Raw genomic sequence first — 27102 nt, forward strand, 5'->3', positions numbered from 1 at the left:
TAACAAGTCCTTCAAATTGTGGCTATTTCTACTTTTAGAAATAGTTACCCACCTAATTATCTTATGATGTGCAGTTACCCACCTAATTATCTTATGATGCTTAGTAAGCCAGTTTTATACCTTGATTATATTCCTTCTTCATGCTTCTAAGAACATTTCCTAGCTTGTTTGCAGAGCTATGCAGAGAAAAGTAATTCCGTTTCGTAGAGGATTTCAGGTTCAAAATTTGGTTTCAGTCCAATTCAGAATGAAAACCCAAAGATTTCTAAATTCTCTGTGAAAGCGATTGGAGCCATGACAGGTGCCATCAGAACTTCATTGAAATCAAGTCATCTCCAGGAGCCATTTTCATTTCAAACTGGCAAATTTCAATGAAAAAAATGTGTCACTGGAATTTTTCTGACCACCTCTACTTGTTTGGTTCAAAACCAAGCTTTCTCTCTCCCAATAGCAAAAAAATATATATACGCAACACGTTAAGACAGCACAAATTCAGTTCCCACTACAATCAAATGTGCATGTAGGGGGAAAAACACATGCATGTTCCATAACTGTCCTTCCACTCTGAAGTGCATCATTCAAATGCAACAGCAGCACTTCAAAGATCGTAGACGAAGGGAGCAGCAGAAAAGTGGACATCATGATACAACATCTGTATAACACAACACTTCATAATTATAATATCCAGCCTATATGAGCAAATGTTTGTTATAAACCTTACGATAATATATTTTCTACAGACCACGGAACAAGATATTAAAAGTGATGTGACTATATTAGATAAGCAAACAAAAATATACTGCAATCAGTCTCCAACAAATACACCTACCCGAGAAAAAACTACATCAAGGTAGGAGAGTTGGATGGTTTTGTGGCTAAAGCATATGAAAATCTGAAGAGCCAGATTCTCATCCCAGCTTTTCAACCTGCAATGTGGTCTTGGAAAATTCACTTAACCTCTTACCTTCATCTTCCCGTTTGTAAAATGGGGATAAGAATACTTATTTACCTTGCAAGTTATTTGGGGGAGTTGTTAATGTTTGTAAAGTGGCCTGAGATCCTTAGAAGCAAGATGCTACATAAATGCAAAATATTATATAATACTGAGGAAAGCAGAGATTTCATCTATTTGTTATTGTCATGAAAACCTATTAAAAGTATCAAATGTGTCTTTAAAATATAACAAAGAATATTGGGGAAATGAGACAAATGAGACTGTCTATTGGCACAGCCCTTGTGCAAAGTTTTGATAAGGCAATCCCGTATCAAGTCTACCAATGAAGACATGTAGATCTCTTTATCCCAATCCAAGAACCAATTTTACATAAAGCTACTCTGAAAGTACTACTTGATTTGGGGAACAATAAATCAAAAAGTTTTTAATCACTTGCACGTATTAAATTCTGTAATCTTGAACTGCATTACATGAATGATTGACTTCTGTAATCTTGTTGGAGCTATACTATTTGATTTGTATGTACATAAACAGCTGCCACTGACAGCTGTCTACTGCTATCTTGCAACAAAATATTTCATCTCAGCAGGAAAACCTGTAATTTTTTTTGCTGCAAGTTTGCTTTTTCCTTCCTAAAGGAGATCATAAAACCTACAAGGCACATACCTTTTCATAGTAAACTATTCCATATTCTTTATCATCACATTTGACACACCGAAACTCAATCATCAAGTACATAAAATTAGAACTTCGTTTTTCACTCTAAAAAGAAAACAGACTAAAGATGTGGATTGTATATTAAAGAAGAGCATCAATCTTCAGCATTTTCTTAACAGTAATAACCATATTTCCTTTGTGCTGTAACTGATGGATCAAATTATCAGATGTTGTGGCAATTACTCAGTTTATAATTTCACATAACTACTTACTCTAGGACACAAGCTTCCTCTGGCATTATATATTGTCATTCACACTCCACAACAAATATTTGCATTCAAGAAGAGGAAATGGTTTAAGTGATCCAATGGAACAACAGAGTTAAAGTTGCACTATATGGTGCTATGTTGGCACACCAATGGCTTCAAGATGTAGTCTGCTCAGTTTACAAGTTTTCTAATTGCTAACACTGCAAATAAAACTTGGGATCTTGGAGTGTGTTGTTTCTGATTTGCATATCATCACCAGGAATAAAAATTCTGCTACTGAACCTTAGTAAACAGCTCTGCACAACTCACAAGAGAATTAGTCTGCCCACCCAAGGAGGTATGGACTGTCCAGGAAAGGGAGACTGGTCTTGTAATTAAAGCACAGTCATGAGAATCAGAAGATAGGGTTCTGCTACAGACTGCCTGCTTGACCGAGGGTCAAATCACTTCTGTGCTAGTTCTCCCTTCTGTAAAAACAGGTATGTTTCATTGAAGGTTAGAATTTGCACAGCACTTTAGAGTCCCCAGTGGAAGGTACTATAGAAATGCAAATCATTATCTCTGCAGGTCTCATTGAAATGCCAAGTAGCTAAAAAAAATTCTTAGGCTTTGTGTGCACTGGCAAGTAAAAGACAAAAAACTTGTGTCCTTCAGAGGTGTTTAAAAAAAACACTCCCTGAAAGACAAAAGTTTTGTCCATTACAAGCACAGGTGTGAACAGCACTTTCACAGCAGATGCGCTCTCCTACTCTCCTGTGGACAACACTAACACTGATCATTGTGGGAGGAAATTTTTTGTCATCAGGAGAGCTACACTGCACGCCTTTTATCACAACCGTGTCACTAAAAGCTGCATAGTGTAGACACAGCCTTACACAAGAAAGCAGCTGTCAACACAGGGAGCAGATGTGTTGAGTAAGGTGGTCATTCTATGCACCTTTCAGAGCATAGGCCATTTAAGGAGATCATTTTTGGCTTCGTGGGTTAACACTTCCCTCCTGAGTTGGAGGCAGTTCACTTCGTAGGTTAAAAATAAGCAATTGATTTAAGCAAAAAAGTCTCCAGATGCAATATTTTCCCTCCCAAACCAAGATCAATTTAAACAAAAGGTTGTGAGTTGATTAGAAAATGATTATAAATTTAATGCAGAGTTTATATGGGTTGAAGTTTACTGAAGGAAGTTGTTTTGACAACTTCAATTCTGCCCCACCCCATGATGCTCTAACAGTCTTAAGCACCTATAACCAAGTTAACTGATATCTAGATCTATTTTCAACTACCTCTGTATCACTAACGCCAGAGAAAGTCATTCTTTTTAGATTGATTTCTTCCTTTAATGTGCACAAGAGAGAAGAAAAATAGGGCAAGTCATCTGAATTACAGTCTTACAAGCAAGCCAAGGCTTCCATATCAACAAGACCCAAAACCCATTATAAAGCTGATATATGATGACCTACCTCATTGATCATTTCTATTTCTCTAAAGGTCAGTCTGTCCAGCCAGTCTACTTTCACCATGTGACCTTGTCGATGAGACTTGGTGAGCTGCCATAGAAATATATAGTGATACTATTTAAATTGCTGTGACTAAAAAAAAGAACATCCAGGCCATAATTTCAAAGACAATCACACATGAAAGGGATGGGAAGAGAGGGAGTTAAAAAGCTTCTACATTACAAATAAAGCGTGCCCTATAAACAATCTGCATTATAAAAATATTCCCAGGATCCAAAACATATTGATCACAAAAGAAAGGATAAAATATATACACACATCACTAACCTTAGTTTTGAATTCCAAATAATATGACATATTAAAAGTGTCCTATTTGTAAAGCAGAACTCTAGCATGACAAAGTTAATGGCTTTGTGGTTCGTTCCATGTGAAAGATTTCTGAATCTAAAATCTCCAAATTAGTGACTGCAAGAGTTTGATACTTCATTTAACTTTATGAACAATACTTCTTGTCCTTAAAAGTAATTTAAAGATATGATTTCAGTAAGTCTGTCTTCGCCAGTAATACTGCATACAGCAGAGATTCCAAAACTGTGGTCTTGCATCTGCTGGTGGTCTGTGGAGAGCTGGAGGATATGTTACTGCAGGGGTAAGCAACCTATGGCACGTGTGCCAAAGGCGGCACACAAGCTGATTTTCAGTGACACGCACACTGCCCGGGTCCTGGCCACCGGTCTGGGGGGCTCTGCATTTTAATTTAATTTTAAATGAAGCTTCTTAAACATTTTAAAAACCTTATTTACTTTACATACAACAAATAGTTTAGTTATATATTATAGACTTATAGAAAGAGACCGTCTAAAAAACATTAAAATGGCACACGAAACCTTAAATTAGAGTGAATAAATGAAGACTCGACGCACCACTTCTGAAAGGTTGTCGACCCCTGTGTTACTGGTTCCTTCTGTATCTCGTTAAAATACATTAAAAATATATTCCTAATGCTACTATTCTGCCTAAGTAATTGCCATAGGTCCTAGAGATGTCATGTGACTATCTCCCCTTCCAGTGGCAGTCTACGAGACAATCTATTAACTGTGGCCCACTCTGTACAGTTCAAGAAGAAACATAGAAGAAAGCAATTTGTCAATCACTTGGGGGTGCAATAAAAGTTTACAAGAAACGACAAGAGCGCTAGGCCTTCCTAATACTAAGAAATTAGGAAAGCCTTGAAATACGGTAAAGTGACCATCTTTTTGCCAGAACAACAGAAATTATAGTACATAGAACTTAAGGTAAAATTTCAAACACAAGATATTTCTGAAAATTAGACATGCATATTTTTAAATTTTTTACCTTTCATATCCAGCAAAAGTCCCCAGTCTTTATAGCAGAAATAAGATAATGTATTATATTACACTATAAGGCTTGAAGACTTGTAAATTAAAGACTCCTGTAAGGCAACTGACTTGTTAATTTTGTGTTTTTCTAGGGGTTTTTTTTTTTTGTTTGTTTGTTTGCTTAAAAATCAAAATGTACCATGGCCCACATTAAGTGGATCTAAAACTAGGTAACTGACAGGGATCAAAATGTAACTGTAAACAGATAATCATGAAGCATTTTCTAGTGGGGTCCTGTAAAGATCTATTCTTGGCCCTACACTATTTAACATTTTTATCAATGACTTGTAGGGTTGTCAACTTTGGTTGGACGAATTCCTGGAGATTTGATCACATGACAATCTTTAATTCAAGATTAATCTTTCATTCCTGGAGACTCCCGGACAATCCTGGAGGGTTGGCAACCCTAACACTTGGCAGAACACACAAAATCAACACTGAAAGTCTGAGATGACAAAGATTGGGGAGTGGTAAAAAAAAAAAAGGATATGACACGTCACTCAAAGTAATCTGGATGGCTTGGTAAACTGGGCGCAAGCAAACAATATGCATTTCAATATTGCTAAATATGAAGTTATACCGTAGGGAAAAAAGAACGTAGGTCATATATTCATGTAGAGTCTATCCTGGGAAGCAGTGTAACTGAAAAATACCTGGGGGTCACTGCGGATAATCAGCAGCAAATTAGCTTCAACGAGATGCTGTTACCAGAAGGGCTAATGTGATCCTTGGATATATAAACAGTGGAATCTCAAGCAGAAGTAGAGGAATTATATTACCTTTGTATTTGGCACTGTTTCAACTGCTACTAGAATAGCGTGCGCAGTTTTGGAGTCCACAATTCAAGATGGAGGATGATAAATTGGACAGGGTTCAGAGAAGAACCACAAGAACGATTCAACAGTTGGAAAACATCTCTTATTGAGACAGACTCAAGGAGCTCAATCTATTTAGCATAAACTGAAGGTTACACTCTGATTTAAGTCACCCCTAAGTACCTACATAGGGAACAAATATTTGATAATGGGCTTTTCAATCTAGCACACAAAAGATATAACCTGTTCCAATGGTTGGCAATTGAAGTTAGACAAATTCAGACCGGAAATAAAGTGTACATTTTTAACAGTGAGGATAATCAATCACTGAACAATTTACCAAGGGCAATGATTTATTCTCCATCATTGGCAATTTTTAAAATCAAGTTTGGATGTTTTTTTCTAAAAGATATGCACTAATTCAAAGAAAAAATTAATTCAGGGAAGTAAAATGGTCTGTATTATGTAGGTCAGACTAGACGATCACAGTAGTCCTTTCTGGGCTCAGAATCTATGAAAAGTTATGTTAGGACTTCTGTTAAGCAAATTATTATGGCTCAGCAATTGTTCATAGCCAGGATACTAGTAATCCAAATATGGACAACAACAACCAAAAGCATTGAGTGCAAAGCATACGACAGCTCAGATGCCATATAAAAATCTATTAAGTGGAACTACACAGGCATAGTATGCTATCAAAATACATGCACAATATGCTGCTGTTATGTGGCTGTCCTAGCACCATTCTGCAAGCCTAAAATGTAAGGGCTGAAAAGTGAAGAACTGCTTTTGCCAATGTGTGTCTATAGACAGGCTCAATGAGTATTAGGATAACATAACTTATGTCTGTACTATATAAAATGATTGTATATATAATATGCATACTGTATATTTACACCCCCATTGGATAAAGGGAAGTAGACAAACATTTACATTTCATTTACTCTTTTCACAAGATGCTTTCTTTTGACTGGGGGGGGGGGGGAACAGGAGGAAAAAAGCCCAGTCCTGCCGGAAGTTTCTCTTCCTTTCTATATTTACAATAGCACCTTGAGGCCCAAATCAGGGCCCACTGTGATGGTATTGTACAAACACATAATGAATAAATTGCATGGCATTGGCAATAATTTCAGAAGTCATGAGTCAGACAATCCCCTCTCTCAGAAGAAAAACAGATTTTTTTACACCTTATTTATTTTTAAGTCAAAGTATATTTTTTTTAAAAAACTGCCATAAGATTTTTTTTTTTTGCCTTTGTAGAGAGAAGCAGCATGCCCCCAATTTGCATGCAATCATCACAGAGTTAAAATTCAACCTTAGATACAAGTAGTGTAGACCTAACTGTTAACTACTTGGAAGGGATTCTGCTTACCCTCACCTATCACTTTAGGTGTGGGGAGCTGCCATTGTACCCCTCTCCCTACCTGGACAGGACTGGATTAGGGTCACTGCCTCCTCACTCTCCATCATCTCCCTCAAGTCTTCTGTCCTTACCACCTGCATCCATTTGCCTCCCCATATTTCCCTCTTATTCTGCTACATATTTTTCTCCTTCTCTGTCACGCCACATTTCCCTGTATCTGCTACTCAAATTCCTTTGATTCCTGACATATTCTCCCTCCTCGTTGCTCCCAGCATCCCATTCTCAACACCTCCCACATTCTCCTGCTTATCTCTCAGATGGCAACTAAGGTGGCCACCATGTTCCCTGAGCAGGCTACCTTCAGCCATTGGAAGCAATGAGGGCTGGTAGAGTCACTTCCAGTTAAAGGAACCTGGAGGCCATCTTGCTGCGGGCAGTCTGTGGCTTCAGTACACTGAAACTAAGTGAAGACAATCAATTTGTTAAGGGTACAACTGCACAAGACTGAAAGCAGGAATTAGAATGACAAGAATCCTTTAAAAAAAATCCTTCAAAGCTGCAACTTTGTGAAAAAATCCTGAGAGCTGCAAAGACCATATATAGTCCCTTTCCTAGGGATCTTACTAACTAGGTTAATGAAAAGATGTGACAGCTAGAGGAAACAAATGAAAATGGGAGTGATGATGAGGAGGTGGCAGAGAAATAAGCACAAACACTAAGAACCTGATCCTATGAGGTGCTAAGGCATTCTCGTCACCCACAAAAGAGAGTCCTTTAATTGACAACAAGAGCAAAATATGAGAGTTGAGGTTAGCCAGCATCTCCCAGGAAATAGCCAAAAATTACCTAAATGAGGAACTGTAGGTTCCCAGGGTAACAGCTAAGAGATTATGATTATGCAGGATTGGTTAACCTTCAGCTGTGTGTGTGATCTGAGGATCCTTCCAGTAAATCCCCCAACATGTGCACCTGCTCAAATGTAATCTACAAATTAAACTGTACACCAGGGAGGTAGAGTACAGCTATACTCTCTGAGTACATCGGACAGTATGGTAGTCTTTGGACACATCATCTATATTTTCCATCCTTCCCATCCCAACAATGCAGAATGCCTCAAATTATAAATCCTGAAGTATTCTTTTGCCAGGACCAGTCTCTCTTTCAAAGTCTTCACCAAAGCTGGAGGAAAACCTGAAGAAACCCGCAACCGGGTTATGACATTCAAAAGCCGGCACAACCCAAAGTTGAATTTTGCTCTCTCTATATAGCATTACCACAATGGAGAATGGGAGACAGGTAGAAAGCCAAGTTTGTTCAACGAAAGGAGTTTATTAATGGTTTCCTTGAGATTAGTTATTTGATTACTGCTCTGGATATTTGTGTGGAAGGCTGAAACGGTGTTGCTGAAATCAAATCCTGGTATGAATTACAAAACAGAAGAGATCTAGGAGACACTCCATCATGGCTAAACGTTATATGCATGACCACCATTCACTGGATTCAAACTTGCAATGTTATCCATTTGTCTGAATATACAGCACTGAGCTTTTTCGAGATGATTAAAGAAATACGTTTGCCAAATAAGGGTCCCAGATCCTTTACAGGTTTCTCTCTCATCTTACAGGAAATTGCTGCTGCTTGGGTATGTTTTCATTTTAGAGGAAAATTCCTTTTATTTCTGAAGGAGGTGGGGAGGAGCCTGTCTGAAGTTTCCCCCCTCCAGTTAGAGTACCAACAGTGCCCTAGGTGGTGTTATACAATCAATCAACCTAACTCCATTTAAAGATAGGATAGTATCAGCTTGTACAGGCACTACTTAGTCCCTAGCACAGAAGGCGGGGTGGGAGGGGGCAGTCAATCTCATCTCCTCTTCCCCTCAAACATCTCTGCATAATAAAGGGATGGAGACCCAAAAGGAAGAGATGCCTGGGGGAAGGTAGGGTTCCCTACTATTTTGAGGGCTGGGTTTACTCTGGAAAAGTTTAACTCTTTTTGCTTATATTAGCTTATCAAGGTTCTCTAATGTTGAACAGGTTTTACTGCTTGTGGCAGCATTTTGTTTCTACTCAGGCCTTTCCCCAGTTTGTAAGGATACAGCCAGGGAAGAATAACTTATAGAGAAGGGATGTTGAAGCACCTCTAACTTATTTCTACATTCCTATGTAAGGTCACAGAGAAAGCAAGAACAGGCCCTACTGAGCAGGGGTCCCAATCTGGTGACAATTCAATGAATTTATGGAATATTTCTGGAAGCCCCCTTGCAATGGAAAGAAATGTATGTTTATTTATAAAAAAATACCTTTAGTCAACTTCTTTGAAAATTCTAACTGGAAAGGATGAGAGCATTTACAGAGGTATATGCCCACACCGCACGAGCATGCTTTCATACACATCTCGAAAATGGTGCTGGTTAATATTAGAAATGGCAAATTTGACTATCAAAAGCTTTAAGCAAGAAAGTAACCATAAAAAAACACCCAGCCCTTGATTAAAGGTACTTTCACTTCAAAAATCACAATTCGTAGCAGAGTGGGAAGGTTTCTTATTAATAAACGTTAGACTGTTTAGTGCCAGAAGCATGCACTTCCAAAACCAGGTGCTGACAAGCTTTGCCCTCTTGCTACTTACTTCCTCCATATGTTCCTTGTCAGGCTCCTATATTAAAGAAACTTGTTAATTAACCAACATGTTAAAGGACTGTAATTTCCAAATATTGAATTGGAATTTCATACCGTATTTTAATCAGAATTTTACCAAATGGGGAGTTGAGGGCACTCACTATCTCTCAAGAGAAGCTTATTGCATCACAGGATCAGGTTGACAATGAATACAATCCCCCTACAATCCCCTTACAAACAAATAGGTGAGAAGAGCTCACCTCAGCTCAATCTAAGTGCCAGGAAAAGAAAAATTTAAATGCATCAAAAGAAACAGACCAAAATAAACCTGATTGTGTCTTTTGAAACTTCAGCATCATGCCACACAGCTATATTTTAAATAAATACCTAAACCAAATCCACCCAAGATATTGCTACTCTTTTCCTTTTAAATCAATACACAAAAGGAAGAAAAAAAAAATCACATGCTTCTCCTTCACAATACATTGTCCTTAAAGACAAAATACACTTGGCTATCAAAAGGCCAAGTTTCTTTTACTGAAACTAAATCTTTTTTAGATTTGCCAAATCGTGTAATCCTATAAGATAAAATAATTTTAGAGGTGGGTTGGTTTTTGTTGGTTTTTTAGGGGCATCAAATAAAATATGCAGAAGAGAGCACAACGAGATCTTGAGCATAGTACTTCTAAATTAATTTCACATTTTACATGAGGATCTAATATAATTTAGGTCAAGAGATGTTTGCCTTACCACTGTTTTAGTTAAGCTTCTGAAAAGATCAGTAGATTCTTGAAGACTATGCCTCACCTTTTTTTTTTTTTTTTTTTTTTTTTTTTAAAGCCATTGCTTCAGAAAGGAAATTACACCTTCCAGAACACAAGTTAGTAGCTTTTTAGGGTTCAATCTTAGCTTGGCAGAAACTCATTTAGATAGACAAGGTGGGCAAGGTTTTATTGGACCAAGTTCTGTTGGTCGAATAAAAGATATTACTTGTCACCCACGTGGTCTCTGTAATATCCTGGGACCAAACACCACAACAACAACAACAACAACATCACTGCATCTAAAAACTTAATTCAGTACACTTGCTATCATGGATCTCTGGACAAAGCTAAACGTTTTTGACAGCCTCAGACACTGGTAAGCAATCTAATATTAAATGATAACCAGGATTTTACTGAGAAATCTGAGGAAGAAATTGCGTTCAACGGCACCACGAAAGTACATCGCAATACTGCAGAAGAAATATATTTGCATCGAACAACTTGTGGGTTTTGTTTTGTACAAGTAGCTTTGATCATGATTCTGCATCTCAAACTCTTTTACTCTTTACACTGCAGAATCAATTATCTAAATTATACTTCATGAACCAAAGCAAAAGTCTTCATAAAGGTTGAATTTCCTGGAGATACTAAAAAAAAAAAATCCTGGGATGGACAAAACATTAGAATTTACTAAGTCTCTAAAATGCTTTGAACAGCAGCTGAAAGTGTTCACTGCAGGAAGGAGGTCTCAGCATTTCTACCATGAGCCAAACAACCACTATGTAGGTCTTGGGGACATTACACAGGTCTTTCTTCTTCACTATGAAGCAATGATGCTGCAGGTCTGTACAGAAAAGTACATTTGATAACCACTGGGGAAAAAATCATCCTATTCCCCATGGTACTAAGGCTGGCTCTGTAGCCCAATATCAGCCTTCATTGCAACAAGTACAAGCTGTTTGTCCTTGCCTTAAGACCAAACATTTTAACCTCACCCTATCCAGCCACTCTATTTGTGTGTCAACTGTCCCTATCACTCCACCAGCAATGCCAGCTTTGACAGCTCTCTTCTCCCACAAGCACCTCTGCACTTTCCCCTAGAACAGGGGTTCTCAACCTTTTTCTTTCTAACCCCCCTTCCCCAACATGCTACAGAAACTCCATGGCCCAGCTGTGCCACAACTTCTTTTTCTGCATATAAAAGAAAGGACCGGCATTAGGGGGTAGCAAGTAGGGTAACTGCCCAGGGCTCCATGCCACGGGGAGCATCACGAAGCTACGTTATAAATAAAATAAATAAATAAATAAATATATTAATTAATTAATTAATGGAGATTATCCTATCTCCTAGAACTGGAAGGGACCTTGAAAGGTCATTGAGTTGAGTCCAGCTCCCTGCCTTCACTAGCAGGACCAAGTACTGATTTTGCCCCAGAGCCCTAAGTGGCCCCTTCGAGGATTGAACTCACAACCCTGGGTTTAGCAGGCCAATGCTCAAACCACTGAGCTATCCCTCCCCCCCTACTCAGTCACTCAGTCTTCAGCTTTAGCCTTAGGTGGTAGGGCTTGAGTCCCAGGCTGCAGTCCTGCACAGCGGGGCTTTGACTTTCTGCCCTGAACCCAAGCAAGTCTAACACAACCATGCTTGACGGACCCCCTGAAATCTGACCACAGCCCCCTGGGGGCCCCAGTCTCCTGGTTGAGGACCACTGCCCTAGAATACATAAGGGATAGAATGAATGGCACTGATCTACAGGATTATAAATCCAAACTTTGTTTTCTATGCTATGGTCTGTCAGTTATTTTTTGTGACAGATGTCTGATCTCTAGGTACTCAACAGAAAGACTCACCAACTCATTTCACATCAGACCAAACACCTATTAACTTTGGCCTGATGTCAGAGACTGATGCATATGCCAAATACACTAAGCAATGCTGCTATATACATTTGAATGAGCTGGTACTGAAGTTACTTTTTATACTAGCCTTTCATCACAACAGATCTGGATTCAAATCTAGGTCAGGACCCTCATGAAAATGAGTACAACATTCACTTCTTTGATATTTGTCCATTTCACAGATTCTGTACATAAAATCAGCATAATATGCTGAACCGGTTAGAAGGAACCTAAGAATGGAATGATAGGGATACTGCAGTCTAGAATTAAGGTTCAAAAGAACGTCTGTAGGAAAGTTTGAATCATACCTGTCCATAGTCAGTGATTCTAGTCAGCAGTTAGTTCTTACTTTCACGAGTATTCAAACTGAACACTGAAAATCCTACCATACAGCTAAGCAATAGCGGGGAAAAAACTGCTATGAAATTTATCTTCATTGTTTACCAGCTTGACCTCTAAGCAATCATCCATTTTAAACCAGTCAAACTGAAGATTGGCCTTAGGCTTCTGACGCCCTCTGTTCTGAAACCTTTTCCATGGGAATATTAGAAACATAACCTGACACACATTGGTACAAGTTCATGTGCTTAAGGCAGCTGATTTACTTGACAGTATTTCGAGGCTCTGGACTCCAGTATAACCTAACCTAAGTTACAAGCATTTGATAAGTCACAGACAGCAACTTTTTGAATTTAATTCTCCGAAGCTGAAATGTCATCACCTAGCTCAGTAAACTACAGTTACTAATTTTTTCCTGGTAAAGCTCAGGCTAAATTTTCTTTTCTAGAATTCATCTGCTGACCATCTAGAATCACAGAAAAGGAACTGAGGAAGGGAAAATCCTATGTTGCATAGCCACCGTCTGAGCAGCTGAAAAGAAAGTTTAGAGAAGACACAGATTAAGGGGAAAAAAACATAGCCAGCGCTGAGGTTTCAAGTTTAATTTTGTACTGGGTATTTCTACAACCAAATCACTATGATCGAAACCAATACTCTCTTGTAACTTTCCCTTCATATGTCCTCTCCTCCAAACAAGACACACATTATAGATAGGCCCTACCAAATTTATGGCCACGAAAAACACATCACGGACCATAAAATCTGGTCTTTTGTGTGCTTTTACCCTATCCTATACAGATTTCACGGGAGAGACTAGTGTTTCTCAAATGGGTGGTCCTGACCCAAAAGGGAGTTGTAGGGGGGGGTCACAAGGCTATTTTGGGGGGGGCACAGTATTGCCACCCTTACTTCTGCGCTGCCTTCAGAGCTGGGTTGCCAGAAAGCGGCAGCTGCTGACTGAAGGCCAACCTCTGAAGGCAGCAGCGCAGAAGTAAGGCTGGCGTGGTATGGTATGCTGCTGTCAGCGGCTCTGCCTTCAGAGCTGGGCTCTCAGTCAGCAGCTGCTGCTCTCCAGTTGCCCAGCTCTGAAGGCAGCTCCACCACCAACAGCACAGAAGTAAGGGTAGCAGTACTGCAACTCCCCCCTACAATAACCTTGCAACCCCCCTACAACTCCCTCGTGGGTCAGGAACCCTACAATTACAACACTGTGAAATTTCAGATTTAAATAGCTGAAATCAGGACATTTACAATTAATTATTAAAATTCTATGACTGTGAAATTGACCAAAATGGACCGCCAATTTGGTAGGGCCCTAACTAGAGAGATGTCCTTCTGTCTTTGGATCCTCCTGTCCCGGATTTTAGAGCAAAACCCCTTTCTCTCCAAATATAGACAAACCTTCTCTTAAGTTTCTAACCAAGTTCATTTGTATTTGATTATTTCCCAGTGGTGAAAGCCTTCCTGGGCTGACACTAAACCACTGCTGGGATTTCCAAACAGACATAGCTCAGTAGGTCATCTCCCAGGGGCACTACTGGAGCAGCGTGTGTCATGGCTACACCCACCGAGCACCAAATGATCTGTACCCCGCCCTTCAGCACAAAAGCATCTAATCCCGGGAGCTGCAAGTGTCTCTTTTATGTGTTGCAAAGAGCCACAGGAGACACAGGATAATTAAATCAGTGTTTTAATTATTAACTAAAGTGATTAACCAATCAGGATGCTTTTACTGTTATTGACCAATTGTAGTTGATAAAATAATAATACTTGGTCAGTCATTGTGCTGTGAAAATAATATATCATTTATATATAAACTAAATATTTCCCCCGTCATCAGGGCTGGCGCTACCCATTAGGCGACCTAGGCGGTTGCCTAGGGCGCTACAATTTTGGGGGCGGCGACCGCGGCGGTATTTCGGCGGCGGGACCTTCTGCCGCCTCTGTGGGGGGTGGCAGAAAAGCTGGCAGCTCTCCTGTCTGTCATACTGTTTAAATATGAATATATAATAAATCAAACAATGAATTCACGCTACTGTGGCTCTTTTGGGTAATCTTGATTGCTAATTTGTCTCCTGAACCACTGCGGTCTGAGCATCACTGATCTAGTCAATCACTTCAACCCATGCAAAACTGCTTCTTACTGTCTTGTGTCTATTGTACCTGAAAGCAGATCTGTAGAGTAGTCACACTAATTTTCCCTTGACCCAAAAGATAAAGTAAAAGGTATACATCAATGTTGTATAAGGTAAGAGATCAACCATTATAAACAGGTCAAATGTAATCCCAATGAGCCAATTTGGTTCCCTACTTTCCTTCCCCACAATACATCACTGATTATCTACATAAACAGAATTCAGGATGTCCACAGACATTTACCCCTCAGAAACGAGATCAGTCATAAACGGCTTAAAATAAACAATTAGAAAGGCTGCCAAGCGTTGTGAAATAAAAAATATGTTCTCTTTAGATGAAAATGGAAGATGAATCCTAGCTTACCCTGAAGGACTGAATGCTTTCACTGATGTTATTAAGGACAAGGTGGTGGTATGATCAGGCAATTTCATTCAGTTGATAGGAGTAGTGATATGGGTAGAGGGGAGGGAAAGTGGAAGAAGTGAAAATTTAGTAGCAAAGCTTTCATTTTAAAGCAATAAACCAACCTATCAGTCCTAAGGTAGAATTATTTAATTGTAATGTCCTAATGTCATTACTATTAAACAGAGCACGAAAATGTTCCACTCTCTGCATATAGATTACTGAGGGAAGTGAATGGAGCTTGCTTTGCCAACAATCCCCTGGGAAGGTAACTTCACAGCTTTCAGCCATGCTGACAGTTTCTGAAGCAACTTTCAAACATTTCACGTTAGCGTGATGACATGGCTCTCCATTACCAAGCTGAATGCTTGCCATGGTTTCATCAACCTGAGAAGGTTACGTATGAAACATTTTCTTTCCACAGCAGAATGGGAGTTTCAACAATGTCCAAAACCTACACGAGCGTGACTGAATTCTTCATGTGGATCAACGAAGTGCTGGTCAGAAAAGTGTCAAGAAATAAAAAGGATTTTCCTTCAAATGGAAAGCAGCTCCTTCAGCTGTATTTTTTTTTTTTTAAGTAATAATTCATTTGGAGGATTTCAGCCTGGTCTCTACTGTCAGACAATCAATCATCATCATAAGACCATCATAGATGATCATAAATCAGTCCAGTACTTTAACTGCAAACATATTATAGAAGTCAATGAGGATGACTTTGGAACACAGCGTAAACAGATACTATGCCTACATTTAACCAACACTATTAATTGCTCATTTTAACGAATATTCAAATTCTCTTTTACATACAGCGATACAAGATCACTAATTGCTCATTAACTGCTAAATAGGTTATAAGAACCACTGAAAGTCTGTTTTACTCAAGCAGCTGCTTGAATTTAAGAATGCCATAGCACAGATTAATCCATTTGCCTAGGGCACACCTGAGTAAGTGAGCACTCTTTTCCACCATCCAGAAAGCCTAGTCAATTGAATTCACAGCAGGTACAATAGGTAAAGTTACAGGAGCACAGCACCAATCTACCTCTGCCACTGCAAAGCTGAATCTAAGCACAATTGAACAGGAGGGGGAGAAAGACACAGAAAGAAAAGGCAACCTGCCATTCCAAAAATAAAAAAGATAAATAGCAGCTTTATTTGGTGGGAAAAATTGCCCTCTTGGTAGCTGACTGGAGTTACAATGCTACACCACAGATGGAGGAAAATATGAATTTTGTATATTGAGGCACATGAACTGTGGGACAACAAGATAAAGGATTGCCAAAGGGGAAAAAATATAGGATTGGTATCTGAACTGTTAAACACGGACTATGAGAGGTTGATTGCCCTCAGCACCTGAGCAGATTGGGCCTTTGCTAGAGCCTTCCGTGTGCTATTCATAAATCAGGACTTGGTAAGAGTTATTTTGAGTGCTCTGCATATGGTTTCAAAGTTGGCCATAAAGGAGCGTTACCACTGAGCAATTAAATATACAACATTGTGTTTTTTGGTCACAAGTACCAACATTGTTTAGTATGGAACATGGAAGTAGCACGGGTTTGTTTTGCCAGGACATTGCTAAGAAGGTCGAGTTCAGGTAGCTTGGGTGCCCTGTTTGAAAAGTGCAGCCTTGTCTCCCGTGTTTCTTGGATTTATAACACTTATGTTTAACATTCTTGAAAAGTAACGTGTCCTCACAATGCCCATATTAGTCTGCAACCTTAAAGAATATCCCACCCAACAGAAAAAAAAAATAAGCATTTTGTTTGTTTTGGTGGTTTTTTTTAATTGTCAAAAACTGCCGGAGAGGAGCCCTGTTTTTCTGCAAATTCTAGGAAGTCCATAAGAAAATAGGCACAACCCAGTACACCTTAGACAGTCAGGCGAAAAAAACGCTGCTTAGTCTGCCAGCCACAAAATCTCTTGCTGACCATATTCACTGCAGACTTTCTAAGATCATTTGAGAACAACAACAAAATCTCCTGCAAATATCTGTAAATCTTCAGGGTCAGTGCTCTTCAGCACATCCTGGAGGGTGCAGAGCTGTGTACTGCCAATGTTTTGGCTTCCTTATGTATGTGGGACTTGTCTAGGGTTACCATACGTCTGGTTTTTCCCGGACATGTCCGGCTTTTCGGCAATCAAACCCCCGTCCGGGGGGAACTGCCAAAAAGCCGAACATGTCCGGGAAAATGCCAGCCGGGCACTTCCCCTCCCGCGGCTGCTCTGCTCCTCCCCTGACTCTTCGGCTCTGTTTAAGAGCCGAGCTGCCCGAGCGCTACCGGCTTCAGGCAGCCCCCTTGCCTCCGGATCCCAGCCGCCGGCCGGGCACTTCCCCTCCCGGGCTCTGGCGGCGCAGGGTCCGGAGGCATGGGGGCTGCCCGAAGCCGGTAGCGCTGGGGCAGCTCAGCTCTTAAACAGAGCCGAAGAGTCAGGGGAGGAGCAGAGCCTCCGGCTGCGGCGGCTCTGCTCCTCCCCTGACTCTTCGGCTCTGTGTAAAAGCCGAGCGCTACGGGCTTTGGGCAGCCCCCATGCCTCTGGACCCTGCGCTGCCGGAGCCCGGGAGGGGAAGTGCCCGGCCGGGGGTGCAGGGTCCGGAGGCATAGGGGCTGCCCGAAGCCCAAGTGCTACCGGCTTCACGGTCTGCCGGGCAGCCTCCAGACCCTGAGCCCCCGGCTGGGCGCTTCCCCTCCCGGGCTCCAGCTGCGCTGGGAAAGCGCCAGCCGGGGGCACAGGGTCTGGGGGCTGCCCGGCAAACCGTGAAGCCGGTAGCGCTCAGGCAGCCCTTTTCGTGTGGCTGGGAGGAGGGGGCGGAGTTAGGGCGGGGAAGGGGCGGAGTTGGGGCGGGCTGGGGTGGGAAATGGCCAGGGGGTCCTCTTTTTTTATTTGTTAACTATGGTAACCCTAGACTTGTCCTCATGTGAGCAGGAAGGGGGACAAAGCAGTTGGCAGAAAGCTTGGAAGTGGCATGTCAGAGTACAGAAGTAGCTATGCCAACATAAAAAGAAAAACGCCAAACTAAACAAGTCCTAAGTGTTGTGGAAAAACAAAACCTTGTAGATATAAATGCAGGAATAAAGGAGTACAACATTTCACTACATTAAAACAATTCACCATACCAAAACAGAAAATTAAGATCATATGCACTTAGTTTCTTCCTATGCTAAATCTAAACACAATGGAATGTCTTCCTCAATGCAATACAAAAAAAAAACCCCTCAAGACTTGATGAAATATTCCATGCTCGGTCAATTTTCCTAGAATCCAATAAGGAATATGTTCAATATAAGGCTATATAGTGTTGATTCTAAAAAAAATTAGTATTAAGATCATCTGATAGTAATGATATTGTTTTTGATCCCATTCCAAAAAGAAAACCATTACAACAACTAAAAAGCAGCATCTCAACCTTTCTGTGGATCAGAGTATCCTCTTACTGCTCTTGAAATTCAACCTTGCTCGCGTGATAGTGACCTGTTGGCTACAAATGAGCAGATTATAATGAGTTTTCTATTAGAAACTCAAGGTACACAGAGTTTAAATGAAAGTTAATTTATTGCCATCATAAATCTCTAGAAGAGGAAAGAGATTTATAGCACTGGAACTTCCCTATCACAGACTTTCCTTGCACAATTATAAAGGCGTCTGGCTGCCTTGAAAAGCTAGGAGACGATCACCAACTTTTTAAATCTGACCTAAGTCTATTAATTAAAATAGTTGAACTATTAAGTGAGCATGGCCTACATTTGCTACAAGAAGGTGGAGTGATAGGCTAATCAACAAAATAGTTCATGATTGAACGCAGACTGGCCAATTACAGAAATCATCCTTTATGTTCTCAAAGAGGCAAGCATCACGTGACTTCCCTGACCAGAGCATATTGATGTCAGTGATCCCTGGTGATCCACCAATGCTTGCATAGCCATAGAAAAATAGCCCTGTTGATGTACTCTCTGGCAAGGTGCTCTGGTGCCAAAACAGAGATATACATGCCGTCTATCGCTCCTCTGCGGTTCAGGGACCCACTACTGCAAATCCACCTATTATGTCCTGCACATTGCCAAGAGTCACATTCCTGTGTAGCAGAGGCAATTAATGGCCCTGCACACTTTCATGACAATGGCCCCCAGAGCGGATTTTCCAACTCCAGAATGATTTGGTAGCAATCTGGCATTGCAAGTTTCCGCAGCGCAATCGCCACTCGCTTCTCCACTGTCAGTGCAGCTCTCGTTCTGGTGTCCCTAGGCCGGAGGTCTGGGACAAGCTAGGCACACAGATCCATGAATGTGGCCTTGCGCATCCAAAAGTTTTGCAGCCACTGCTCGTCATCTCAAGCCTGCATTACGATACAGTCCCACCAGTCAGTGCTCGTTTCTCGGGCCCAGAAGCAGCGCTCCACCACCTGCAGCTGCTCCGTGACCATCAACAACAACCTTGAATTGGTTCTCGCTACGTTCCACAGCAATCTGTCCTCCGAAAAATCTTCATGATTGCATTATTCTTGTGGCTCTGCAAATACCAGAGAATCGTGCGCCCTTGCTTGCAACGCTTAGGACAATAGTGTAGAGCTGTGCAGGCTCCATGCCTCTGTCAGATATGACAGATAATGAGGAGAACCATGAGAGTTCATTGGATTTTGAAAAAAGATGCCAAAATTATGGGATATAGAGGACCTGGATTAAGACAGTTGCATGCTGGGAAGTTAACCCCTTGCTCCCAGTAACCTCTGTGCAACTTGTTTAGGCCCCGCCATGCTTTGCCAAAACTTCCCAAAAGACAGTAGCCGCTTGCACACTGGGATATCTACCCAAACTGCACTGCACTGTGCATCCACACAAATGCTTTGGGGGAGCAAGCACAGCGCTGATGCAAGGACACAAACATGCACACGCATAAGCAATATATAAACTGGGGCATCTTTCTGCCAAAGTAACTTGCGTCAAACAAAGTTTGTAGTGTAGACGTGGCCTAAGATTTTCATATTTAGAAGACCACTGCTGAAGAATGGCTACAGAAGTTACATGGAAATCTCTTAAAATACAAGCTCATTAAAATAATTCTTATTGAAACTGAAGAGTTCAGCATTTTGGTCTCCCCTGAGCACTTTCAAGGCATGCTCATGAATTCCTTACAGAAGACTGGGGTGTTCAGTATGATGTGGCCAGATATTAACTTTTATACTTTGATCTACAGTTTAATAGGGAGAAATGCTACAGTGCACCAATAATCCCTTATAGTTAAATGAGAAGGTAAATATCTTTAAAAGCTGGATAACTAATGTCAGAAAATGGCATGCAAAGCACGTCTTCCATACGGGGCTTCTTTATTATAGATGCAAGCAACCTTAAAGACCTAACTGAAGAACTGTTACATTACCTTAGCCAATCGGCTCATCTGATCTTCGGAGAGAGTGCTGCTGGTCCTCCCGGGAGTTTTGGTGGGCTCTGAGCCATCAGCTTCTACATTGGGCCAGACTTTCAAGTCATGCATTCCTTGACGGAACATACTATAAGAAAGATGCAGCACCACTTTAGTAAGCTGCAAATACCACAGCCATCAGTATCCAAGTACAATGATAGTACTCCCACATTCCTTTTGCCAAACTTTCAGAATCACACTGACATGCATTATTTAACTGACCTGCAAAGTGCATAGTAAGTCATATTTTAGGTGGCCTTCATTTTCAGTGACACGTACAGTTTAAAAATAAATGAATAAGATTCTAGTCATGGTAAGTGAAAAAAACTGTCAATTCCCAAAGTCAATGGGGTGGCACTGGTGTAAACTGAAGGCAGGACTTGGCCTTCGACTTTTATTACCAGTGACGATGCATGAGGCAGTAAGAATGCCACCTGGTTTACAGATTATGCTGCTGACTTTAAAGAGCAGGCACTTAGGAACAAATATCTTTTTTACTTGTAAACTGAGCAAGTGTGCTCTGAAAGTCAGCAAAGACAAATATGGAACCCCTCAATGCCACTTGCACAAAATGTTGTATGTGGTGTTGTTGTAGCCATGTCAGTCCCAGGATATTAGACAGACAAGGTGGGTGAAGTAATATCTTTTATTGGATCAACTTCTGTTGGTGAGAGACACAAATTTGGATCTTACACAGAGATCTTCGTCACGTTTCCCAGACCTTAAGAGCTGCTCTGAGTAAGCTCGAAAGCTTGTCTCTCTCACCAACAGAAGTTGGTCCAATAAAAGATATTACCTCATCCACCTTGTCTAATTTTCACAAAATGACTTTTTAGACATGCACAGGTTCCACGATGATGAGCACAACAAAGGCTAGCTAGTCCAGAGCCACATACCAATGAACACCCAAAACTCGGACTCCTGGCATATATGAGTTGACTCTCTGCATTTCAGCTGGGATTTTTAACAGACTCCTAAGGGAATTAGGTACAGAACTCCCACTGATTGTCAGTCACAGTTGGTTGTTTAGTTCCCTTAGGCACCTTTGACGATCCCACTCTTCCTGAATTAGCTTTACCTTATATTAATACTGCATAGACAGGCATTTTGCATTTCTTATCCTTTTAAAACAAACAAACAAAAAAGACTAGTCCTTATTTTATGATAAACTCTGGTTGAGACAAGTGTACTGGTGCTTATCAATGTCATTACAACACTGAAAGAGCACATGCCAGCCAAATGTTGATGATCTGTTCACGCTTCAAACTAAGTACCTATTTCCATACCTATATAAACATGCAGTGCAGACAGTTGCTAATATATGAACCTACTGGAGTACATGATTTGAAGTGCTCTCAGCACGTGCAATTTTAAAACTTAAGAGCTTTCAGAACTTTCAGCCTAAAGGCTTGTCTCCTTTAGGGACTTTTGAACCAAAATAGCTACATCTTTGCAACACTCCACGGCAGATCAGTTGCATGAGTGTAAAGCAGGGCAAGTCACATTTGTACAAGCACTGCTTTATACTATTGCAGCAATGTAGCTACATCAGTGCATCACTCCCTAATATGCCCATTGATTCTTATTACTGTGCACGAATGCAGTTCAAACTATTATTTTACGATACCATGCAAGGAAAAGAAACATACCCATATTTTCCAAAGAGCGAGACTGTTGTTCCCCCTACTGGAACTGCTTTACCTGGCCCATACACATCCCAAATTGTCAGAGCCACTTGTGCATTGCGGGGCAAGTCAGGATACTTCACAGGCAATTTTAGCCATTCATTCCAACTGAGGAGAGAAACTCACGGTTAGTTATGAGCTTCATATTGCAAATTGTTCTATTTTATACTCCATACAGGTATTTTTCCCTAATATTTAAACTTTGAAGGTATGGCTGAATATGGTCATTTGGGCTCTGGCCCTGTACACACGTGGAAGTGTTTGCAGGATCAGAGCCAAAGAGAACATATTCAAAATTCATAACTGAACTCTGTTGATGGGAATCAAACAGCCTTGCAAAATTGTCATGAACATTTACAGGCCCAGATCAAAAAATAAAAATAAAATAAAATGCAACTCAGCCACACTTAACCAACTGAATAGAAAAAAGGCACAAATACACCTCTACCCCGTTATAACACGGTCCTCAGGAGCCAAAAAAATCTTACCTGCGTTATAGGTGAAACCGCGTTATATCGAACTTGCTTTGATTCGCCAGAGTGCGCAGCCCCGAAGTTCTGCTTTACCACATTATATCCGAATTCACGTTATATCGGGGTAGAGGTGTACACACATTTTAGGCATGCCTCAAAAATAGCTAACTAAAGTTACTTCACGAACAATAATAATTATTAAACGTCTGGGGTGCTATTCTGAAAAAAAATCAAATTAAATAACACCAATTGTCACTCTTAAAATTTCCTTTATAACTGACAATTACAAAGATATATTAGGATGTGTAAAATAAAGCTATCTGAAACACAGAATTTTTGGCTTCTCTAAACTGGTGAAAACTGTTTCACTGAAGGAGATATTTCAAGCAGAACACAAATGAGGATTTCTGCCCTTTTCTCCATAAGCAAATGGAAATTGCTTGGCTTGACGTAGTTTCCACTATGTAGTTATGATTTGCAAATGAGATACATTTTGACATTTCCTTTGTACCACAACGGGTTATACTGCTTGGATTTCCTAGCAAATAAAACATGTATGCTACTTGTTATACCAAACAATCAAATCGCTGTTCACCTTGCCTTTGCAGAGATTTTACAGCCAAAAGGGCCCATTATGATAATCTTCCTAACTTCCTGTGTATGCTGTTCCTTTGCCTGATCCCTCACCTCCTCACACTTAATTTGTTTTTCTCCACTTGTTCTCTAGCCATATGTCAGGACTGTAAGCTATTTGAGGTAAAGAGTATCTTTTGATTGTGTGTGTGTACTGTACTCAACACAATGGAGCTCTGACTGGAGTTCCTAGGCACTACCACAGTACAAATAATATTAACCGTATTAAGAATCAAGAATGTGAAGAAAACATCCCCAGACTATTGATTAATAGTTTCTCTTTTATAATTTGTCAATTTTGGAAAAGCCACAACATATATTAATGTAGTTCAATGTCCAAGTACCTATGATGTATATGAAATACAATGTAGTCACTTACTTCCATCTAGTGCTAAAAGCTTTGTAGGAAGTCCTAACTGGAAGAGCAAGAGGTTTCCCTTCTGCAAACACTTGGCAAGTTACATACAAGTCAGAACAGGTCTCCTGGTATAATCCCGAGAACTTCAGCATAGGGTCTTCCAAAACAGCTTTGTAACTCTTCTGTTCTCTTTTCCCTTCCAGACTTCCTCTAAATTAAAAAAAAAAAATGTGATTAAACCAGAATTTTAAGTAACCCAGTTATGCCTAGTTCATATGTGTTAACAGTAAATGCCAACTTCATTTTAAATACACACAGTACTGGGGAGTGGAATGGGATTTTTATTGCAATTATTAAGCACAGAGGCTGGCTATCTTTGTCTTGCAATCATTAATTGTACTGGATTACTCTTTTTCAGAGAGAAACGTCATCTAACTATGTGAGAAGGATTCAGAAATTCAGTGACATGACCAATTAATTTAGCTTATTTTTTAAAATTGATTATTTAATGTAATGTATGATGTATCTTAGCAGAGAAATCAGTGAAGTTTCTTCCACTGACTGAAGTGGGGCATTGCAGGGCTCCCTGCTGGAGCCCCCAACTCACCCCAGTGTGACAGCCAGAGCTGTGAACCCCATGTGGGCTCAATTTTACAACAGGGAGCCTACCAACAATGCAATTCATATTCTTGTTAGTTTCACTAGCCAGCATGGAACTCACAGCTGGCACTGTGAAACAGACAAAAATGTCAATTTCCTTCCTGGTACGCTCCCTGCTGTGAAATTCAGCCCCTAGGCTCACAACTGGGCTGTCACCCAGCTGTGAGCTCTGCACCAGGCTGACAGCTGGGGGTGGGGGGACAGCTGTGTGCCCAGTGCCTGCTCATTTTCAAAGGAGGGAGCCTACTAGCTGTGAAACTGACATTCTTGTCAGTTTTAGCTAGAGCTGTGAGCCCCACACTGCTGCTCTGAGCCAAAGGCAGCCGTGAAACTCACAAAAATGAACACCAAGGTGAGTAAGGCAGTGTCTACATGGACACTGTGTTGCCCTAACTACACTGACATAAGCACTATGCCTCTCATGGAGGTGAAATTATTATGTTGGTGTAGCAGGCCACTCACTTCAGTGGAAGCAGCATTTTAGCTTAGACACTGACATAACTAGGTTGACATAAGCTGCCTTACCGCGACCTAACTCTGTAGTGCAGACCAAGCCTAAGTTATGAACATACTTAAGTGTTTACAGCACCCAGGCCTGACTGTCTATACCGAACGTGCAAAGTGTTATCAAACGAACAAGGTGAACAAGATGGGGTGGGGGGGAAAGAAAGGGGAGAGATTTTCTCCCCCTTCTAATATTAAGTGTTAATGGTGACACAAGCAGGTTATCAGGCACAGTAGCATTAAGCTGCTAATGCACCTTTATCAGCTGACCTGGTCAGACAGTGTTTTTACCAGGTTAAGACTAACCCCAAAGAAACGTTTCTATGGTTTTCTGAAGGAAACCAGACAGGTTTGAGCCAGCGGCTATTCCCCAGCAGCGCCTGACACCCAACCCTGCTGCAGCAGTGAGGCCCTGAAGGTGAAACTGACGGGGCTGAGCACGACTGCCCCAGCTAAGAGACCCGCTAGACAGGAGCAGGGCAAGTCCCTGGGGTCCCCAGCTCCATTGCAGGGAACACCGCGATCGGACCCAAAGCCAGTGCCAGGCCCCCTGTGAACCAACAGAGCCCCCTTTGTAGGTGCAGGGCCAGGGCCCTGGGCCAACCCAGCTCCCTCCATCGCCCCCGTCCCGACCCCAGCTTCCCTCCCCCCCCCCAGGGGAGCCCTAACCCAGCCCTTCCCCCACAGCCCCCACCGTCTCCTGATGGGCTGCGCCCCCCTCCCTTCCTGAGGTGCCCCCTTCACCTACCTGCCCCGAAAGGAAAGATCCTACCTCCCCCTCAGCCGGGGGGGGGGCAGCCCCGAGTCCCCTCCCCCACTCCCCGCTGGGGGTGCAGGGTAGCCCCGAGTCCCCTCCCCCACTCCCCGCTGGGGGTGCAGGGTAGCCCCGAGTCCCCTCCCCCACTCCCCGCTGGGGGTGCAGGGCAGCCCCGAGTCCCCTCCCCCACTCCCCGCTGGGGGTGCAGGGCAGCCCCGAGTCCCCTCCCCCCACTCCCCGCTGGGGGTGCAGGGTAGCCCCGAGTCCTCCACCGCCCCCAAGCAGGGGGGGAGGGGCGAGCCCTGCCCCCCAGCCCGGCCGCCCCCCGCTCCTCACTCACATCTTCAGCTGCACGTTGATGTCCAGGTCGCAGCTATACACGTAATAGAACTTCTCGGCCTCCCCCATGGCTGCTCCAGGGACCCCCCCCCTCGCTGCAGCCGCCGGAGCCCTCACTCAGCACCTCCGACCCCTGACCCCGGCGGCTCCGCCAATCCCAGCTCGCTCCGCCGCCATCTTGCTTAAGGGGACGCCGGCGCCGCAGGCCGGAAGAGCTGCCGCAGCCCCGGCCTCAGTTCTTTACCAAGATGGCCGCCCCGGGTGAGTGCGATAACCAAGATGGCCGCGCCCTCCAATGTCTTCACTAAGATGGCTGCCCCATGGTATTGGAAAGCAAGATGGCTCCCCCCCCCCATGCTAGGGACGCCAAGATAGCCGCCTCCTTGCGCCAGCCCAGCCTAGATGGCTGTCCCCATAGTATTACAACCAAGATGGCCGCCTCCTATGGCATAGCTGCCAAGATGGCTGCTCCCTGTTGGGACTATGGGTGCCCCCTGTCCAGGTTTTCCCAGGGTTGCCCCACTATTGAGTGAGCTGTCCTGGGAGATCTGCCTGGGTCCAGTGCACACACCGCTGTCTGCTTTGATGGGTTCACGACTTGTCCCGAGTGCCCTGGGTTTTGTGCCCCAGCGGTGGCAGCCCTAGTTGTGACGGCACTCCAGGTTATGCCAGGTCACCCTGCCCGACTTGTGGGGGAGAAGGACGTCCCAAGTACCCTCGGTTTCTCCATCTTCCTCACCCACCCCCCCACCCCCACTCCCCAGGGGATCCCAGGCTCTGGTTCTCCCCTCCTTTCTAGCCTGCCGTGTGCCCTTGGAAAGGACTTCTGGCTATGGCTCTTGCCCCCATTTAAAATCAAAGGGGCTTCTGCCCTTGTGTCACACCTAGAGTTGCCACCTGCTCATGTTTTCCCAGGATTGTCCCCTTTTTTGAGCAAAAAGAAGAACAGGAGTACTTGTGGCACCTTAGAGACTAACAAATTTATTAGAGCATAAGCTTTCGTGGACTACAGCCCACTTCTTCGGATGCATATAGAATGGAACATCTATGCATCCGAAGAAGTGGGCTGTAGTCCACGAAAGCTTATGCTCTAATAAATTTGTTAGTCTCTAAGGTGCCACAAGTACTCCTGTTCTTCTTTTTGCGGATACAGACTAACACGGCTGTTACTCTGAAACTTGCCCTTTTTTGAGGTAGCTCTCCT

General features: G+C 42.2%; 1 protein-coding gene across 1 annotated transcript in view; it reads right to left on the minus strand.

Annotated features, from left to right (window-relative positions):
• PIK3C3 (phosphatidylinositol 3-kinase catalytic subunit type 3) overlaps nt 1-26039 on the minus strand; it is a 142164-nt gene extending 116125 nt beyond the window's left edge. The window contains exons 1-6 of the mRNA XM_054031823.1: nt 25900-26039; nt 23660-23848; nt 22139-22282; nt 20448-20577; nt 3339-3425; nt 1622-1717 (exon numbers count right to left, since the gene is read on the minus strand). Of these exons, the coding sequence (XP_053887798.1) occupies nt 1622-1717; nt 3339-3425; nt 20448-20577; nt 22139-22282; nt 23660-23848; nt 25900-25967 (714 nt within the window). The 5' untranslated portion in view covers nt 25968-26039. The remainder of the gene's footprint in view (nt 1-1621; nt 1718-3338; nt 3426-20447; nt 20578-22138; nt 22283-23659; nt 23849-25899) is intronic.
• Between the last annotated feature and the right edge of the window lie 1063 nt (nt 26040-27102).

This window comes from Malaclemys terrapin, chromosome 6 (genome assembly GCF_027887155.1).
Source record: "Malaclemys terrapin pileata isolate rMalTer1 chromosome 6, rMalTer1.hap1, whole genome shotgun sequence".
NCBI lineage: Eukaryota > Metazoa > Chordata > Testudines > Emydidae > Malaclemys > Malaclemys terrapin.